The 21,387-nt window shown below is 48.5% G+C and overlaps 1 protein-coding gene across 1 annotated transcript; it reads right to left on the bottom strand.

Annotated features, from left to right (window-relative positions):
• Positions 1–6,870: 6,870 nt before the first annotated feature.
• On the bottom strand, positions 6,871–19,512 carry LOC141991309 (uncharacterized). Its single transcript, XM_074959620.1, has 4 exons — positions 19,386–19,512; positions 12,717–12,968; positions 11,678–12,137; positions 6,871–6,877 (listed from the first exon to the last, which is right to left on the bottom strand). The coding sequence occupies exons 1-4, from the start codon at positions 19,510–19,512 to the stop codon at positions 6,871–6,873; spliced, it is 846 nt and encodes a 281-aa protein (XP_074815721.1).
• Between the last annotated feature and the right edge of the window lie 1,875 nt (positions 19,513–21,387).

Raw genomic sequence — 21,387 nt, 5'->3', positions numbered from 1 at the left:
CCATGAGCCACACAGTCCAGTATCCTGATCCCACAGGGGCCAGTATTAGATGCTTCAGAGAAAGGGGCAACAAACCCAAAGATAGACAGTTATGGAATAACCAGCCCATAGGAAAGAGTTTTTCCTAACCCAGACAGCTAGTGGCTGGTTTATGCCCTCCTGCATGAAGGTTTCCACCCTTAATACAAAAAGAAAAGGAGTACTTGTGGCACCTTAGAGACTAACCAATTTATTTGAGCATAAGCTTTTGTGAGCTACAGCTCACTTCATCGGATGCACACTGTGGAAACTGCAGAAGACATTATATACACAGGTTTCAGAGTAACAGCCGTGTTAGTCTGTATTCGTAAAAAGAAAAAAGAAAAGGAGTACTTGTGGCACCTTAGAGACTAACCAGTTTATTTGAGCATGAGCTTTCGTGAGCTACAGCTCACTTCATCGGATGCATAGCTTGAAGTGAGCTGTAGCTCACGAAAGCTCATGCTCAAATAAACTGGTTAGTCTCTAAGGTGCCACAAGTACTCCTTTTCTTTTTTCTTATTATATACACAGAGACCATGAAACAATACCTCCTCCCACCCCACTCTCCTGCTGGTAATAGCTTATCTAAAGTGATCACTCTCCTTACAATGTGTATGATAATCAAGTTGGGCCATTTCTCAGTTCCATTTCTGAGAAAACCTGGATTTGTGCTGGAAATGGCCCAACTTGATTATCATACACATTGTAAGGAGAGTGATCACTTTAGATAAGCTATTACCAGCAGGAGAGTGGGGTGGGAGGAGGTATTGTTTCATGGTCTCTGTGTATATAATGTCTTCTGCAGTTTCCACAGTGTGCATCCGATGAAGTGAGCTGTAGCTCACGAAAGCTTATGCTCAAATAAATTGGTTAGTCTCTAAGGTGCCACAAGTACTCCTTTTCTTTTTGCGAATACAGACTAACGCGGCTGTTACTCTGAAACCCTTAATACATTTTCTAGCCTCTCTAATCACTGTGAATGTTGGCTTTATAAAAAGTGACTAATCCTTATGTTTTAAGCATGCTAACATCTTGGCCTGAGTGATGTCTCAGTTGAATCTCACTGTTAAACATGTTAATTATGCATCATGTTTTACAAAAAAAAGTTTCCTTTTTTATCCATTTTTTAAAATGTTGCCTATTTTCTTGCCTTGCTTAACTCCCAGGAGTGATGACACACTTAAAACTAATTACTGTTTGTAAAGGACATTGAGATCTTTAATATTAGTAGCCAGCATACTGTCACTGCCTTTGAATGAAAAAACAAAATGTAGATCTTGTGCTGGGTTAGCATTATTTCTTTAACATGCTAATTCAATAGTTTATGCAAAACTGCAGCTATTTGCTCTGTTGCTACTGTAGCTAAAACCAGACTGAATCTAATGAAGGCTCCCCTTACAAGCAGGCTCATTTATCAGGCTCTTCTTAATGACTGAATCCATTCATTAGCACTCTCTTGAGGCTCCAGTGATTTTTTTTGATTCTAGCTAATAATCACAACTTCCAGAGTCCAGGCTGGAGTCCAACCTCATACTAGTTTTCCACTGCTGTATTGCCACTGACTTGAGAAGAATTACTCCTGATGCACACCAATGTAAATAAAGGGGCAGGGGGAAGGGAACCAGGCTGCCTGTGCTTCTCCTGCAGGATTCCGTGTTTCTTAGACACTGTTTCTCTTTGATCTTTGCTACTGCTTTCTCACAGCCCTGTGGCCTCTAAGGTTGCAGAACTTCCCGTGAAGTCTAATAGCGTTCTTTGTTCTTAAGGACATTCTTACTTTTCCTATACCAAGAACAAAATACTTAGCTTCTTCATCTCAAAGAATATTCCCAGTACAGGTGAATTTATGCACATCAAATTCTTTTAAATTGGATAGTTAAATTATACTCCTTTTACAAGGTAGGCCCTTAGGGAAAGAGAGGTCAAGTGACAGGACTAGCACCACAGTGGGATTGTGTAGGAGTGCCTTACCTCTTTCTTCTGGATACAGTTGCTACCTCAGTCTCCCACTTGTTCCCAGCTTGTTAGGCAGGAAGGGCAGTTTTGTGCTCTAGGTGTAAGGGGACTGTTGCCCCCTTACTAACATTCAGTGGGGTGTTTTGGTTGGCTAGCTCCCAGTACTAAAAAGGGGGAAGGGTCGATGGGGAATCAGGACCCTGAGACTGACAGCCCCCAGGAACAATGGGGAGAGGGCAATGCTCCAGGTCAGCCTGAATGACAGGGCAAGCAGGCTAATCAGGGAGTCAGGAGGCCAGGAAGGTCCCGTCCTCCATGTGAGCTGGACTTGCCTGGGTCAGACCGAGTGGGGCCAAGCTAAGGAGAAAGCAGGGGCCAAGCTAAGCTGGGGAGCAGAGCTGTGCCAGATACAGAGGGACCAGAAAAGCAGTCCCTGTCCTGGGAGCAGAGCTGCAGCCCCCAAAGCCAGAGGCACAGCCCAGAGAGAGCAGACTTGCCCTGGGAGCAGAGCTGCAGCAACCAGAGCCAGAGGGGCCAGAAAAGCAGCCCAGGAAGCAGGTCAGTGCTGGGAGCAAAGTCACAGAAGCAGCCTGCAGAGCAGACCTGTCCTGGGAGGAGAGCTGTAGCAACCAGAGCCAGAGAAGCAGCCCAGGAAGCAGGTCAGTGCTGGGAGCAGAGTCACAGAAGCAGCCTGCAGAGCAGACCTGTCCTGGGAGCAGAGCTGCGGCAACCAGAGCCAGAGAAGCAGCCCAGGAAGCAGGTCAGTGCTGGGAGCAGAGTCACAGAAGCAACCTGCAGAGCAGACCTGTCCTGGGAGCAGAGCTGCGGCAACCAGAGCCAGAGGGGCCAAAGAAGCAGCCCAGGGAGCTGGAGGCAGAGCAGCAGCAGCACTGAGACAGAGTGGTGGAGCTGGAGCAGTCCGGAGCTGGGTGCGGTGAGCAGCCGGGGAGACCGAGGGGGACCCTGGGCAGCAGGCCCAGCACAGGGAGACGCCTCAGCCAACCGGCTCTGCAGGCCAGGCTTGGATCATAACCCCGACAGGGCGGGGGCGATACTGGGAAGAAGGGTCCTACCACTTAGACCCTGAGAGCGTGTGGCCACCACCAGAGCAAGTGTCCAACCCACAGCATCCCTGCAGCACAGCCAGGGCCTGGGAAGGACGCCTGGGACTTACAAGGAGCAGACTGTGAACTGCCCGGACATCCCAGAGACACTGTTTGTGCTGTTCCCTGCCACAGAGCGGGTTGATGTGTTTCCTTTAACCTTTCCCATTTTTCCTTATTCTTTTTAAAATTAATTGTTGATTAAATAACTTGCATTTGCTTTAACTTGTATGTAATGGTCAGTGGGCCAGAGAAGTGCCCAGTGCAGAGAGAGTACCCCGGAGTGGGGACACCCTAGCCCCTGTCCTAGTTGACCACAGCAGGGTTGGGGGTCGAGCCCCCCAGGAATCCTGGGCCCAGCCTTGTTGGGGTTACGAGGGCTCTGCCAGACAGGAGAGTGGAAGGGGAGCCCTCAAGGGCAGGGAGGCCACTGGGTAAAGGAAGTGGGAGCGAGGACTCGGATCCTTTTGCTAGCCCACTTCACCAGGGTAGTGCAGAAGCCAGGAAAGTTCCCCACAAGAGCGGAACTATTCCCCCGCTTACATAGGCATACTGGAGAAAGTCAGGGTACACAGACTTCCACATATGAAAGTACCTGGAGGTACATAAAGCCTACTCTAGAGCTTCCTTCTCTGCTGTCTCAAAGAGGGTGGTCTATGAAAATCCAGTCTTTTTATTAACAGACCCCGCCTGACCCACTGCCAATCTCCCTCTGACCTGAATTAACCCCTTCCCTGCTCTCTACTTGTATAAAGCTTCTACTTGCCATTAGAGGGAGTTAGGGCTAGATCTAGAATTAGAACACAGGAATTCCTGGTTCCACGTTCAGAGCAGCATCTTGCACGGCTCTCAGCATCAGAACAATGAGTTGCATTGTCAGGCTTTACAAAAAACCACTCTTGTGTTGCATTAGCACAACTCCACTACAACAAAATGTTGTTGCATTCAAATTTTGTGGTGCAATAGACATTGCTCGTGTGCTGGTTTTTGAGTGCAAATGAAAGTAATCAAAATAAAAATAAATTATACAGTAAAATACAGCAGAGAACATATATGTGGATTATTAAACAAGAAAATTGTCTTTAAAAAGGCAGCAGCTTGCTTAGGTTCCTGCACCTCCTCTAGGAGCCAGCCTAAACTATGTTTCTGCCTTCAGTGTCAGAGTGGGGAAGCATATTTGTATATTCAGAGATACCCATACCATTTGTGTACACAAACTGTACCTGGAATTTGATTCCATGCCCTAATTAGCATAGCCTCCCTGTGTGGGTACCTATTATATAAATAAACTGGTATAAAACATGATTATTGGTTAATATGTATTGTCCAGAGATTTAAAGACAGCTCCCTAAGAGTCATCTAATTTGGTCTCTTAGCCCTGTAAGAATTCAGTCAGCTACCTTGAGGGGGATACAGAGGAAGGATACAAGCAGGTGCAGTATAAAGAGCACTATAGTAATCAGGATAAAATTGTCCTAGTTAATGTATGACATATGTCCAGTTCCCCCAATTATCTCTCCTCTTTTGAGGAGCTAAGGGAACAAATGATAGAGTACTGTTTGCTGCCTGAGTCTGACCATGCTCATGGTGATAGAGAGCAAGCCGTCAGGAAGGGTCTTTCTTTGCAAACTGACTTAATGGTTTAGACCCCAGTTTACTGGAAGGTGAAAGACAGTTACAGCACATGAATGGCCATTTTAATTACTTTTCTCAAGACTGTAAATGCTAACTTAGACTGATAGGAGAAAATAACCACCCAAAGAAGGAAGCTGAGTCATGACACTTCGAGGTGGCATTCCAGCTTCTGATAAAGGGGACATGTTGAGAAAACACTGCTGCAGAGTCAGCAATACTAGCATCACATCAGGTCATTTTGATAAAAGATGTACACCAGATGGAGTTGGTAGCCAGACCTGAACAGATGTGTTGACAGCTTTGTTCCATTTGCGAAACTGCTTGAACAAATATTTTGGTCGCTTAGAAGAGTGGAGCGCAAACAATCTGGAGTTACAATGGCAGGACTGAGGAAAACAATGTAGGTGGGGAAAAAAACATAGTCAAAGTCAAAAACAAGCTGAATCACATCCCTTGGATATGTGCATAAAACTTACTCCTGTATTGTGGCCTGGGGGGAAAACTGCAAAGAGGAGCCAGCCAGAGACTCCAGCCAGCAGAAGCATCCAAAGCAGGGACTGCTGTACTGCAGGGAGAGAGGGTAAAACGGGGCTCAGCCAGGGTCAGACCTCCCTCCAGCATCCTCTTGGACCCAGAACTGGGCAGGGGAGATCTCTACCCTAAGCCTGCAGGCACTAGGTCCCAGGTGGTATATCCCATTGCCTCAACCATGTAGCCTTTTGGGAAAACTACAGAGAGGATCCATCCAGTAGGAACAGAAGCAGCCAAAGCAGGGGACCTTCGGCCACTGAGAACTTTTACAGTTTGGGCTGGACTCTGACCTGTGCTGACTCTTTGCTCCAGCTGTCTCCTCCACCTGATACCTCACAATCTCTTCACCTCAGTTTCATTCCACACCTGCCCTTTATTCCCTCTTCTCCACACCCTGTCACTTTAATCCCCTTCCATTTAGCTGATCCCCTCATAACTCAACCCACAGCAAAAATCTTGTGGCACTAGCATGAAATTTTCTGCCATCACATAGTTCACTCTGCTTGTGTGTTCTGTCCCTTCCCCCGCCCTGTGTCTGTGTGTCTATTTAGATTGTAAATTCTTTGGGGCAGGGACCATCTACTACTCTGTTTTTACACAGTGCCTAGAAAAATGGGGCCACACTCTTCGATGCCCCTTCGTCACTACTGTAATAAACATGATTTATGCTTTAGAATCTCACTGTGTGTGCATTTAATGTACAGCTGAAATGCTCCTTTAGGGTGCAATGACTCACCAATTTAAAAAGCACAGAAACTCTACATAACAGTATAGGACAGGGAAAGAAGAATACCATCTGCAACCGAAATTTCAGGTTTGTCTTAGATACGTGGAATGTCATTAACCTAACAGACCTAACAATAGGTTTATTTGAAATTGACAGATCATTGGTCAGGGCCTTAATTTTAACACCTCATCTAAAAGATACTACTTAAGGGACATGGCTTATCTAGGGTCATGTTGTGGCATGAGTTTATTACTGACTCAGAGTGAAGAGTGTAACATACTTAAATCATATCCTGCAACCCTTTGGTTTTCATTGGAGTCGCCTGCCAAAGAAATAATCCATTAAAACACAGATTCAGTGGGTATGGCTTTAGGTGATTTATTTAAATGTATAGCTCAAGGAATCAGAGAGAAAATGCCATCTGACACATAAAATACACTACTACCTCATCCTTAAAGCACCTAAAGAGAGTCTGTGGAGATTCCCTAGAGTAAAATGGAAACAGTGCAGGATTTTGTGAGGAACAGCTATGAGGTTAAAACCCAAAGGGAAAAGAGGATGAGTCAAATTTATCAATGATGTGATTGCACAGAAGTCAATGCAATTCACCAGAACAGATTTAAGATGATATCTACAGAGCTGGATAAAAGGGATAATCAGATGAGAGATAGAATGAAATGTATTGTCCACAGTTGCTGTAAAGTGACAAAAGAAAACTAAGTTAAAAGCTTGTTTAACAAGATTAGTGTGGATCAAAATGTTAGAAAAAAAGAGGAGAGGAAGAACAAGGGCTGAGTAAACACTTTCTACTCATGTTGTGATAGGGAATATATAATCTTAATATGTGAATGCATCCCAAGCACTTAAAAATAGAAACAACAAAATCCACTCTCCTTCTCATACTCTGTAAAATAAATATAAGGGCATGAAGAACTTATGGAAAGCCTAACTAGAGACTGATGTAGTGGTTAGAGAAGGAGAGTGGAAGTCAAAATAACTGATCCAGGTCTGGTAAGAAAGTGATTCAAACACTGCCTCAATTTACCCATCTGTAGTATCGATACAATACTACTTCCTGCACAGGAAGTGTGGCAAGGTTTGTTTAATGTTCATAAAATGTTTTCAGGTTGTTGGAGGAGGAGTCAAGTGCAAAATATTATTTATTCCCCCAGATTCTGAAACTTAGTTTTGAAGAAAATCTGCTTTGAGAGTGAATTTCATCCTTCTGTGAATGGGCCAGCAAATGGTACGTGCACCACTCCTGATATAGGGACTAAGTGATACTTCAGTGGTGCATTGGTTTTATGCTGTCCCTCTCTATGGAGCTTAATTTCACCCTGTATGACAAAGATTTTTAGAATCCACAGGAAAGAAACAAATTTACTAACAGCGGGCCTGCCCCATGCGCACAACAAGTAGAGTGACCATATTTCCCAAAAGGAAAACAGGACACTGCTTGGGGATAGCCTGAGCCAAGCCCCCCCCTCCACACACACATACATACACACACCCCTCACATGGGGCTAGCTCAAGCCACTCATCCGGAGCCCTCCCCTCGCCACGCAGGACTGGTGTCGTAGCTCATCTGAGCCCTGCCTCCCCCACGATTCCTCCACACCCCACTTTGACAAAAGTGGGCTTTTTTCCTGTTTAATCTTGCCCACTGATCAAGTTGGCAAAAGCAAATGAGACAAATGCCCACTTTTGCAAAAAAGTTGGGAAGGCTGGGACAGGGTTTAAAAAAAGGGAGTGTCCCGTCCAAAACAGGAGGTATCGTCACCCTAACAACAAGAAATCATTGATGTACATAATGTGTACTATGAACTGGGTAGTTTGAAACTATCAACAGAATTTCATTCTGAAGAAATAGTCAGAATGTGTAGGTGTAAAGGAAATGGTATCACACAGGCATATAAGGAGTGTCTGATATACAAACATTCGATTAGTTGCACCATTGAAAGAGGATAAAAGAATAAATAAGACACCTCACTTGAGTCATGACAATCCCTTTGTGGTTCTTCTAGATTTCCCATTTTAAAACCTCCTAGCTCCCTCAAGATTCAAAACACTGATTAAGTAGATAGGATTATTCAGTGATGTGGGCTACTGCCACAGATATCGCTCTTCCCTAAGATCAAGCAATAACCAGTCTCCCATATCTAACTTCTAGCACAGGACTGGGTTGCGCTTCCAGCTCACTCCTCAGCAGCTCAGGCAGCACACAATTCAGAAGAAGAAGAGTGTACGGACCTTCTTCTCATTTGCACACCAAGGCCCATCTATGCCATTCTGACAGTGTAAAGGTATCTTGAAGTGGGAGGAAAAGACTCCCAGAAAATATCCCCAACTCTGATTCATGTACAAGCTGCTCCTAGCCCCCATTGTCGGTGGCAGGGAAAGGGTGTGGCCAGAGCATACTGTAGTTTGTCTATTAGCTGCTCCCTGAGACCCACAGGATGTTCTGGGAAGCAAAGCATAAATTAGAGCAGCCTGGAGACAACCAGGCAGCTGGTTCCTGCCTGGTCTCAGAACACAGGGAGTGGAAGTGCTATCACTTTCCAGTCCAAGAGCCTGATATAGAATGGGTTGCTGCTGTGGGGCAACACTTCATACAAGATCCACACAGAGACATTACAAACAGAAAATTGCATTATCAGACAGGAAAGCAGTCAAGCTGGTCTGATCAGAGCAGTTTGGCCTTTCAGTTTCCAAGCTGACTGCCAGCAAGCAAGCTTAGGAGCAAAGGCTTAGTACCCAAAGCGTATGTCTACACTACGGAATAAGGTCGAATTTATAGAAGTCGGTTTTTTAGAAATCGGTTTTATATATTCGAGTGTGTGTGTCCCCACAGAAGTGCATTAAGTGCATTAACTCGGCGGAGTGCTTCCACAGTACCGAGGCTAGAGTCGACTTCTGGAGCGTTGCACTGTGGGTAGCTATCCCACAGTTCCCGCAGTCTCCGCTGCCCATTGGAATTCTGGGTTGAGATCCCAATGCCTGATGGGGCTGAAACATTGTCGCGGGTGGTTCTGGGTACATATCGTCAGTCCCCCCCTTCCCTCCCTCCCTCCGTGAAAGCAAGGGCAGACAATTGTTTCGCGCCTTTTTTCCTGAGTTACCTGTGCGGACGCCATACCACCGCAAGCATGGAGCCCGCTCAGGTAACTGTCACCGTATGTCTCCTGGGTGCTGGCAGACGCGGTACGGCATTGCTACACAGTAGCAGCAACCCATTGCCTTCTGGCAGCAGACGGTGCAGTATGACTGGTACCCGTCCTCGTCATGTCCGAGGTGCTCCTGGCCACGTCGGCTGGGAGCGCCTGGGCAGACATGGGCGCAGGGACTAAATTTTTGGTGACTTGACCAGGTCATTCTCTTTAGTCCTGCAGTCAGTCGTATTGAACCGTCTAATGGTGAGCAGGCAGGCAATACGGATTGCTAGCAGTCGTATTGTACCATCTTCTGCCGGGCAGGCAAGAGATGACGATGGCTAGCAATCGTATTGTACCATCTTCTGCCGGGCAGGCAAGAGATGACGATGGCTAGCAATCATACTGTGCCATCTTCTGCCAGGCAGGCAAGAGATGAGGATGGCTAGCAGTCGTACTGTGCCATCTTCTGCCGAGCAGCCATGAGATGTGGATGGCTTGCAGTCCTTCTGCACCGTCTGCTGCCAGCCAAAGATGTAAAAGATAGATGGAGTGGATCAAAACAAGAAATAGACCAGATTTGTTTTGTACTCATTTGCCTCCTGCCCTGTCTAGGGGACTCATTCCTCTAGGTCACACTGCAGTCACTCACAGAGAAGGTGCTGCGAGGTAGATCTAGCCATGTATCAATCAGAGGCCAGGCTAACCTCCTTGTTCCAATAAGAACAATAACTTAGGTGCACCATTTCTTATTGGAACCCTCCGTGAAGTCCTGCCTGAACTACTCCTTGATGTAAAGCCACCCCCTTTGTGGATTTTAGCCTCCTGAAGCCAACCCTGTAAGCCGTGTCGTCAGTCGCCCCTCCCTCCGTCAGAGCAACGGCAGACAATCATTCCGCGCCTTTTTTCTGTGCGGACGCCATACCAAGGCAAGCATGGAGTCCGCTCAGCTCACTTTGGCAATTAGGAGCACATTAAACACCACACGCATTATCCAGCAGTATATGCAGCACCAGAACCTGGCAAAGCGCTACCGGGCGAGGAGGCGACGTCAGCACGGTCACGTGAGTGATCAGGACATGGACACAGATTTCTCTGAAAGCATGGGCCCTGCCAATGCATGCATAATGGTGCTAATGGGGCAGGTTCATGCTGTGGAACGCCGATTCTGGGCTCGGGAAACAAGCACAGACTGGTGGGACCGCATAGTGTTGCAGGTCTGGGACGATTCCCAGTGGCTGCGAAACTTTCGCATGCGTAAGGGCACTTTCATGGAACTTTGTGACTTGCTTTCCCCTGCCCTGAAGCGCATGAATACCAAGATGAGAGCAGCCCTCACAGTTGAGAAACGAGTGGCGATAGCCCTGTGGAAGCTTGCAACGCCAGACAGCTACCGGTCAGTTGGGAATCAATTTGGAGTGGGCAAATCTACTGTGGGGGCTGCTGTGATGCAAGTAGCCCACGCAATCAAAGATCTGCTGATATCAAGGGTAGTGACCTTGGGAAATGTGCAAGTCATAGTGGATGGCTTTGCTGCAATGGGATTCCCTAACTGTGGTGGGGCCATAGACGGAACCCATATCCCTATCTTGGCACCGGAGCACCAAGCCGGCGAGTACATAAACCGCAAGGGGTACTTTTCAATAGTGCTGCAAGCTCTGGTGGATCACAAGGGACGTTTCACCAACATCAACGTGGGATGGCCGGGAAAGGTACATGACGCTCGCATCTTCAGGAACTCTGGTCTGTTTCAAAAGCTTCAAGAAGGGACTTTATTCCCAGACCAGAAAATAACTGTTGGTGATGTTGAAATGCCTATATGTATCCTTGGGGACCCAGCCTACCCCTTAATGCCATGGCTCATGAAGCCATACACAGGCAGCCTGGACAGCAGTCAGGAGCTGTTCAACTACAGGCTGAGCAAGTGCAGAATGGTGGTAGAATGTGCATTTGGACGTTTAAAGGCGCGCTGGCGCAGTTTACTGACTCGGTTAGACCTCAGCGAAACCAATATTCCCACTGTTATTACTGCTTGCTGTGTGCTCCACAATATCTGTGAGAGTAAGGGGGAGACGTTTATGGCGGGGTGGGAGGTTGAGGCAAATCGCCTGGCTGCTGGTTATGCGCAGCCAGACACCAGGGCGGTTAAAAGAGCACAGGAGGGTGCGGTACGCATCAGAGAGGCTTTGAAAACCAGTTTCATGACTGGCCAGGCTACGGTGTGAAAGTTCTGTTTGTTTCTCCTTGATGAAACCCCCCGCCCCTTGGTTCACTCTACTTCCTTGTAAGCTAACCACCCTCCCCTCCTCCCTTTGATCACCTCTTGCAGAGGCAATAAAGTCATTGTTGCTTCACATTCATGCATTCTTTATTCATTCATCACACAAATAGGGGGATGACTACCAAGGTAGCCCAGGAGGGGTGGTGGAGGAGGGAAGGAAAATGCCACACAGCACTTTAAAAGTTTACAACTTTAAAATTTATTGAATGACAGCCTTCTTTTTTTGGGGCAATCCTCTGTGGTGGAGTGGCTGGTTGGCCGGTGGCCCCCCCACCGCGTTCTTGGGCGTCTGGGTGTGGAGGCTATGGAACTTGGGGAGGAGGGCGGTTGGTTACACAGGGGCTGTAGTGGCAGTCTGTGCTCCAGCTGCCTTTGCTGCAGCTCAACCATACACTGGAGCATACTGGTTTGGTCCTCCAGCAGCCTCAGCATTGAATCCTGCCTCCTCTCATCACGCTGCCGCCACATTCGAGCTTCAGCCCTCTCTTCAGCCCGCCACTTACTCTCTTCAGCCCGCCACTTACTCTCTTCAGCCCGCCACCTCTCCTCCTGGTCATTTTGTGCTTTCCTGCAGTCTGACATTATTTGCCTCCACGCATTCGTCTGTGCTCTGTCAGTGTGGGAGGACAGCATGAGCTCGGAGAACATTTCATCTCGAGTGCGTTTTTTTTTCTTTCTAATCTTCACTAGCCTCTGGGAAGGAGAAGATCCTGTGATCATTGAAACACATGCAGCTGGTGGAGAAAAGAAAAGGGACAGCGGTATTTAAAAAGACACATTTTATAAAACACTGGCTACACTCTTTCAGGGTAAACCTTGCTGTTAACATTACATACATAGCACATGTGCTTTCGTTACAAGGTCGCATTTTGCCTCCCCCCACCGCGTGGCTACCCCCTCAACCCTCCCCCCTCCCTGTGGCTAACAGCGGGGAACATTTCTGTTCAGCCGCAGGCAAACAGCCCAGCAGGAATGGGCTCCTCTGAGTGTCCCCTGAAGAAAAGCACCCTATTTCAACCAGGTGACCATGGATTATATCTCACTCTCCTGAGGATAACACATGAATGGATGTTGCTTGAACGCCAGCAAACATACACTGCAATGCTTTGTTGTACAATGATTCCCGAGTACGTGTTAGTGGCCTGGAGTGGTATAGTGTCCTACCATGAAGGACGCAATAAGTCTGCCCTCCCCAGAAACCTTTTGCAAAGGCTTTGGGAGTATATCCAGGAGAACTGCGAATGCCAGGGCAGAGTAATCCTTTCACATGCTTGCTTTTAAACCATGTATAGTATTTTAAAAGGTACACTCACCGGAGGTCCCTTCTCCGCCTGCTGGGTCCAGGAGGCAGCCTTGGGTGGGTTCAGGGGGTACTGGCTCCAGGTCCAGGGTGAGAAACAGTTCCTGGCTGTCGGGAAAACCGGTTTCTCCGCTTGCTTGCTGTGAGCTATCTACAACCTCCTCCTCATCATCATCTTCTTCGTCCCCAAAACCTGCTTCCGTATTGCCTCCATCTCCATTGAAGGAGTCAAACAACACGGCTGGGGTAGTGGTGGCTGAACCCCCTAAAATGGCATGCAGCTCATCATAGAAGCGGCATGTTTGGGGCTCTGACCCAGAGCGGCCATTCGCCTCTCTGGTTTTCTGGTAGGCTTGCCTCAGCTCCTTCAGTTTCACGCGGCACTGCTTCGGGTCCCTGTTATGGCCTCTGTCCTTCATGCCCTGGGAGATCTTGACAAAGGTTTTGGCATTTCGAAAACTGGAACGGAGTTCTGATAGCACGGATTCCTCTCCCCATACAGCGATCAGATCCCATACCTCCCGTTCGGTCCATGCTGGAGCTCTTTTGCGATTCTGAGACTCCATCATGGTCACCTCTGCTGATGAGCTCTGCATGGTCACCTGCAGCTTGCCACGCTGGCCAAACAGGAAATGAGATTCAAAAGTTCGCGGTTCTTTTCCTGTCTACCTGGCCAGTGCATCTGAGTTGAGAGTGCTGTCCAGAGCGGTCAAAATGGAGCACTCTGGGATAGCTCCCGGAGGCCAATACCGTCGAATTGTGTCCACAGTACCCCAAATTCGACCCGGCAAGGCCGATTTAAGCGCTAATCCACTTGTCAGGGGTGGAGTAAGGAAATCGATTTTAAGAGCCCTTTAAGTCGAAATAAAGGGCTTCATCGTGTGGACGGGTGCAGGTTTACATCGATTTAATGCTGCTAAATTCTACCTAAAGTCCTAGTGTAGACCAGGGCAAAGAGATGTTACTGAGTGGCAAACTCATTCAGATAGATATTGATCCTTTTCTAACTTCTATCAGTTTGTTAGGTTGCAGAGATGTATAGCATTTGCTGTGCATTTAGGGGCAGATTTTAGCTGGCTCTTCACAATTGAACAAAGGAGGAAGGGCATAAAGAGCCTTCCTCGACTCTCTAACCCTGCTGAGAGTGAATTTACTGATCCAGGCTAGAGCAACTGGTAGCAGGAAGGGGAGGGAGCAAGAGTGAATGCTGAGCCCTGGCATCATCTCCTCTCCCCTGCTCTCTGCTAGACTGGTGTGGGAGAGGCTCATACTTCCCTGTTTCAAAGGCTGCTGCTGCTCTTCCAGCATACACTCCATTAGACTCCTCCCCGCACTCCTCACTCCCCACAACGCAAGCTGAGACATCAAACCCAGTCTAACCAACAGTAAAGGCAAGGATAATAAACTAGACCTGGGTGGTTTTGAAGATGTCTAATGCAAAAGTGGCTCTGGATTCCTTTATTTACACTAGTGATGGCCCTGAATCAAAATCCCAGACCAGAACAATGCCAAACCTTGGGGACTCTTCAAAATCCAGACAAAAATTTTGAATCTGAGCTCTGTCTTTAAAATAGGTCAAAGCAGAACTAGGGATCTGAACACCTTCGCATTGTGAGATGTCTTTCTCTGAAATTGCAGCATAGGCTTGTCTCTTGGGGAGGCAAAACATAGAGGGACTGTAATTCCCATACTTTCTATTACATGTGTTTGTTAGTATTTATGCATCTTCCTATAGTCTTCACAAACATAAAATCCTTTATTTTAAAGGAAAAACTCCTAAGTTCAACTTTAAAAGCTTTTTCCCTTCTAGCCACCTGATTTTATTGCATTTCACACAACTGGAGTCCAATCTCCTGGGAAATTTAACTCTCCAAAAATGAAACACTCCATCTCATCATGTCAAAGAAACTTAGCGAAGTATTTAACTTGTTAGTGACCTTTAACATCAAAATATTGTCTATGACTCATGAACACACTGGAACTTACTGACCTGCCACATAATCATTCTCAGGCAATCACCAGAAAAGTTAGCATCTGTATTTAAGGACATTCCAAAATGCATGCCATTTTCACAGATGCCTGTTGGACTTCAAGGCACATGCATACTTACTTGAGATGGAGGTGGGATGTTATAAAAATCTTCATTACACAAAGCTAATATTGAGAACTTCAGTTGCAAAATATGAGCCAGGAGTTTATAAAACCATCCAAGATTCTCAGAAATAGGAGTCTGTGACTCACTTACCATGCCACCAGCAGTAACTAAACATTCATTTTAAATGCAGGTAGAAAGCAATCACCAGGAGGTGCAGAGGATGTAGAAGATCCCAACAGAACTGCTATGGTTCTGATGTGCCAGGGTTGGAAGACAAAGCCTTGTGTAGCAAACCTGGGGTCCAGCTCTCCAGAGACCACCACAGAGGAGAACAGGTCAAGGGACACATCAAGCAAAGTAATTGGGTCTGTAATTACATGAATCCAGTGGACAGAAACCCTTGTCATTTTGCCCTTCCCCAAGCCACTCATGGTTTCCTGCACAAAGTCCATTTTGTCAGTCTTTGTGCAGGACATTAGTGCACTTATCCTTTAGGTTGTTAAGGAAATGACAGGACAGCCAAAGAGAAATCTATCTTCACTTATATCAATTTGTTCTTTTCTAAATTAGTCAGTCAATTTAAAGATCAAAAAGTTTCTAAGCTTCTGCCATCAATTATGCACAATGACCTGAGTCGTTGCATAAATGTTTGTGCTTGTAAGTTCTGTGCGGGGAGTTAATCTAATGAGCAGACATGAAACATTGTGATTGCAAGTGAGCTCCACATTGATTGGCGTTTGCACTCATGCAGGGTCCCGGGAAAGTCGGGGGGCTCTATGCAGGTTCAGGGATCCATACACAAAGTGCCCATTGCAGGATCAGGGCCTTAGAAATCAAGTTGAGGACTCTATAAAAATTTGACTCCTCAAGACTGTCAGCAAAAAACAAACAGATGCTTGGAGCTGGAAAAGCTTCAAACTTTTTGGCCTTGCTTAGGGCTAGGTCTTGTGATAAATCTCTTTGGGAGGGAGCGGTATTTTTTCATTTTCTTTTTAGATTTTATACCCAAGCCATCACATGTCATGGGGAGTTGCCTAATGCGCTATGTACATTTATTTTAATGCATTAAAATATACTTCAATTTTTTGACTAAATTCCTCAGGAAGTTTTCTGTTTTGCCTTCCTGCATCTTCTTCCCTCCAAACTTATTGTCTCAAGCGAAGAGGGCCAAAATAAGTAGATCATTTAGAGGGTAGGTCAGTCCTCTCTTTGCTCTAATTGGGCTTTCCAGATTTCCTGAAAGTTCATCACCTCTTCTTTGTGTTTTTTTTACAACTTCAAACAAATCCCTGTGGCTTTCTTTTTCTGAGTCTATTCTTGTGACTTTTAAGCTGAAAGGGGAAAAAATGGTTACTCACCTTCTCATAACTGTTGTTCTTTGAAATCTGCGGTTCATGTCCATTCCAATCAGGTGTGTGCGCACTGAGTGCATGCCAGCTGGAAGATTTTTCCCTTAGCAGCATCCGTAGGGTCGGCCTGGGCGCCCCCTAGAGTTGCACCTTCATGGCACCCAATATAGGGCCCTGCCAACAAACCACCTCCTCAGTTCCTTGTTGCTGGCTGCTCCAACAGAGGGGTAGGAGGGTGGGTATTGGAATGGACATGAACAACACATCTCAAAGAACAACAGTTACGAGAAGGTGAGTAACCATTTTTTCTTCTTCGAGTGCTTGTTCATGTCCATTCCAATCAGGTGACTCACAAGCCTAAGTTCAGGAGGTGGGGTCGGAGTCATCCACTGATTGGAGCACTGCTCATTCGAAGGCCGCATCGTCTCTGGCCTGCTGAGTGATCACACAGTGCATGGTGAAAGTGTGTATAGAGGACCATGTTGCTGCCCTGCAGATTTCCTGTGTGGAGATCTGTGCCAGGAATGCTGCTGAGGAGGCCTGAGCCCTGGTGGAGTGTGCGGTGGTCAGGGGAGCGGGCACCTTTGTCAAGTCATAGCAGTCCTGAATGCATGACATGATCCACAATGAGATACATTGCAATGAGACAGGGAGGCCTTTCATTCTACTGGCCACCACCAAGAATAACTGGATGGACCTTCGGAACGGTTTCGTTCTCTCAATATAGAAGGCTAGCACCCTGCGGACATCCAGTGAGTGAAGCCTCCATTCCCTGCCGCTGGAATGCAGTTTAGGGTGGAATACTCAGAGGAAGATGTCCTGGTTGATGTGAAACTGGGGGACGATCTTTGGGAGAAAAGCCGGGTGGGGTCTGAGCTGAACCTTGTCCTTAGGGAATACAGTGTAAGGGGGCTCTGATGTTAGGGCCCTGAGCTCAGACACCCTCCTAGCTGAGGTTATCGCTACCAGAAATGCCACCTTGTATGAGAGATAAAGCAGGGAGCATGTTGCCAATGGCTCAAATGGTGATCCCATAAGTCTGAAAAGGACCAGATTGAGGTCCCAAGCTGGGATAGGCTATCGTACTTCCGGGTATAGTCTGTATGGTCCCTGCAGATCTTGAGGAGCACCTTGTGAATGAGAGGGACCGGCGGGAACGCATATAGGAGACGCCCTCCCCCCCCCCCGGAAGTAGAAACGCATCTGCGATGGAGCCTGGGCTGTGATTCAGGAAGGAGCAGAATAGCTGACACTTCTGTTGCGCCGTGTGGCGAACAGGTCTATTTGGGGAAAGCCCCAGTGTTGGGAGATTGAGCTCACTTTGTCCAGCCAGAGGGACCACTCAAGGCCGTGAAAAGACCTGCTGAGACTGTCCGCCAGCTAGTTCTGTATCCCAGGGAGGTATGATGCCTACAGGTGTATCGAGTGCTCTACACAGAAGTCTCACAGCATGAGGGCTTCCTGGCACAGGGGAGAGGAGCATGCACCCCCCTGTTTGTTGATATAAAACATTGCCATGCTGTTGTCCATGAAGACTGATACACATCTCCCTCATATATGGACTCTGCAAGCCTGACACACCAAGCGCACCACTCTCAGTCCTCTGAGATTGATATGCAGAGCAAGGTCTGCCTGAGACCAGAGGCCTTGTGTCCTCAGGTCTCCCAAATGTGCCCCCGATCCCAAATCTAATGCATCTGTCACTAATGAGAGGGATGGCTGTGGGCTGGTGAAGGGGACCCCTGTACATACTACCTGCAGGATGAGCCACCACAGGAGGGAGTCTAGTATCGGGTGAGGCAGGGTTATGATACTGTCCAAAGAGTCTTGAACTGGTCGATATACTGATGCTAGCCATGACTGAAGTGGGCAAAGCCTGAGTCTGGCATGCTGTACTACATAGGTACAAACAGCCATGTGCCCTAGAAGCTTCAGGCAATTCCTTGCTGTAGTGGTGGGGAACTGCCTGAGGCCCCGTATGATGTTGCCCAGTGACAGAAACCTGGCTTCTGGGAGGTATGCTCTGGCTTGAGTCGAGTCTGGGACTGCCCATATAAATTCTATCTTCTGAACAGGGGACAGTGTCGATTTGGCATCATTTAGAAGGAGACCCAGTTTGTCGAACGTCCTTATGAAGCTGACCTGAGCCTCCACTTGAGATCTGGAGTGGCCTTAGAGCAGCCAGTCGTCGAGGTACAGGAACACCTGTACCTGCCGCTTGCGCAGGTACGCCGCCACGACTGCCATGCACTTGGTGAACACCTGAGATGTCACCGACAGGCCAAATGGGAGGACAGTAAACTGATAGAAAAGGAGTACTTGTGGCACCTTAGAGACTGATAGTGGCTGTTGTTCACCACAAACCTGAGGTATTTTCTGTGGGGTGGAATTTATCACCATGTGAAAGTATGCGTCCTTCAAGTTGAGGGCAGCATACCAGTCTCCTGGATCCAGTGAGGGGATAATGGAGGCCAAAGAGACCATGCAGAACTTGAGTTTTTTGATGAACTTGTTGAGTTCTCGCAGGTCTAGGATGGGCCTGAGCCCACCCTTGGCTTTCGGTATTAGGAAATACCAGGAGTAGAAGCCCTTGCCCCTTTGCTCCTGAGGAACCTCTTCACTGTCCCTACAGAGAGGAGCGAGTGCACCTCCTGTATAAGAAGTTGCTTGAGAGAGGGGTCCCTGAAGAGGGACAAGGGTGCGGGGGTGGAAAGGTGGGAGGGCACAGAATTGGATGGAATATCCCCTCTCTGCCATGTGGAGCACCCAGCAGCCTGAGGTGATATGGGACCATGCATGGTAGAAAGGGAATAGTCGGGAAGAAAAGGTAAGTAATGTTGGATCCAGTTTCAGCACTGGTGTACTGTCCTCAACTGCACCCTCAAAAAGGCTGGCCTCGGGCCAGGCGGTGGCTTAGGCTGGACCAAGCCTTGGCCTGAGGAGGGGTGCTGCCTCCTTCTTCCACTCCTATTCCTCCTATGAGGAGCATCCTGGCAGTTCTGAGCTTGGTAGAACCTAAAGGGAGGCTGTGGCCAGAAATGCCTACATTGAGTGGCGCAGGTATGGAGCCACAAAGATTTGAGGGTGGCCCTGCAGTCTTTCAGACTATGGAGTCTTTTATCCGTCTTATCGGAGAAGAGGGCTGAACCCTCGAAGGGATTTTCCTAGACCTCATGGGGCAGACCAGAGACCTGCAACCAGGAGCCCCTTCTCATTACAACCCCCATGGTCGCTGTACATGAGGCTGCATCTGCTGCATCCAATGCCGCCTGTAGGGACACTCGGAAGATCAGCTTTCCCTCCTCCACCAATGCCAAGAACTCTGCGCGAGAGTCCTGTGGCAGTAGCTCTGCAAACTTGGCCATCGCAGCGCAGGTGTTCTGTGCGTATCTGCTCACGATGGCCTGTTGATTTGCGATGCGGAGCTGTAGTCCCCCAGTGGAATAGACCTTCCTGCTATAAAGGTCTAGTCTTTTTGCATCCCTATTCTTAGGGAAGGGGCCCCGGTAGCCCTGGCACTCTCGCTGATTGGCTGCATCAACCACCAGGGAGTCAGGGGGGTGGGTGGGTGTACAAATGTTCATATCCCTTTGAAGGGACAAAGTACCGCCTTTCATTCCTCTTGGCCATAGGGGCCAGAGATGCAGGGGTCTGCCACAGGGTTTTCATTGTCTCTGTAATCATCTTTATTAAGGGCAAGGCGATATGAGAGGGTCCAGAGGACGCAAGGATGTTGACAATTGGGTCGGATTCCTCTACCACCTCCTCCGCCTGTATGCCCAAGTTCTGGGCAACACGACATAACAGCTATCCTCCAGAGCTGGGGCCGTCGGCGTCCCCACCACAGCTTCATCCGGGGAGGATGAGGAGGAGAGGCCTAGCAGCAGGCCCTGCTCACTCCCTTCAGCACCCTGTGGGTCTCATGGCATGCGGTATTGCTGACCCCCCTAGGTCCGAAGCACGCGGTGCCAGGGCTGTTGGAGGCAGAAATATCGCTGCCTAGGCAGGCAGTGCCGAAGTTGTTGATTCCAGCGGTGCCAATATCGTTGACGTCGGTGGCACCGAGGATGCAGTTGTCAGTGGTGCCGCTGTTGGGAGGGTCGGTGCCGGAACTTCAGGGGACAACAGTGGTGTCGGTGGTGCTTCTGCTGGCGGTGCCTGCAAGGGGACGAAGGATGCTGAGGACAGCGACCTGGACCTAGAGCCCTGGATCTGTCCCTGGCTCTGGTGATACGCCCATGGTGTCCAAAAGGGCCACTGCATTGAAGGTTGCCACTGTGGAGGGCAGAGTGCTGGGTAGGGCTGGTGGTCGTGGTGGGATTTGGACCTCCTGCTCCTGGTCCTATCAGAGTGGTAGGATTCCACCTCCAAGGTCTCCAACTAGGAGGACCATGGGGGAGCGGTACTCTGGGCCACGGGAGAGTGGTACCGAGAGGTTGGGGACCAGTGCAGCTCCCCAGCATGAGTGGGCCATGCCAGGGAGAGATGCGCTGGAGATGGTGATTGGCATGCCATCATCGCTGGTTTGCCCCTTGATTGGAACTGGGGCCCCGCGGTCACTGGTGATTTGTCTCTCCTCTGCGGGGAGGACGGCACCGTGAGGCATATAAAGTCCTTGGCTGCCTCAAATGCCTCCAGTATCAAGGGAAGCTGGAGGTGATCCTCTTGGAGGTCTGGGGACCATTGAGGGTTCGGACCCAACTGTACCCCATACGGGGCAAGAGTCAACAAGACCCTGGAAGGTGGGAGAGATGAGGTGGCCTGGCTCGGAAAGTGCTTTGATGCCACAGGTCCCTTGGTCTTTGGAGGGGAAGAGTGACCCCTATCCGGCCTTTTCTTCTTCTGCGGCACCGGGGACTGAGAATGGTGCCCGACAGAAGAAGGTTTCTTATGGGTGGATCCATGGTGGTGCCGTGAGTCCTTAGGGTCCTTCCTCGGCACCGGCTTGTGGACCGTCGGCGCCGGAGCACTGCAGACCGACGAGGAAGTGCTTGGTGTGGATTCTGCCAACCCCTGGTTGGCTTGCAGTCAGAGCAGGATTTTCAGCCTTTGATCCTGGTCTTTAAGGGTCCTAGGACGAAATCCCTTGCAGATTCTGCACTTGTCCTTCTGGTGGCTCTCCCCGAGGCACCGTAGACAGGAAGAGTGCAGATCACTCTTCAGCATAAACTTGCCAGAGACCTTGCAGAGTTTGAACCCTGGGGACCAGGGCATACCCCAGAACCGGGGAAAACATTGTT

This window comes from Natator depressus, chromosome 7, assembly GCF_965152275.1.
Source record: "Natator depressus isolate rNatDep1 chromosome 7, rNatDep2.hap1, whole genome shotgun sequence".
NCBI classification, from domain to species: domain Eukaryota; kingdom Metazoa; phylum Chordata; order Testudines; family Cheloniidae; genus Natator; species Natator depressus.
The sequence above is the reverse complement of the archived record's forward strand: the minus strand, read 5'-3'. Positions and strand labels throughout refer to the sequence as shown.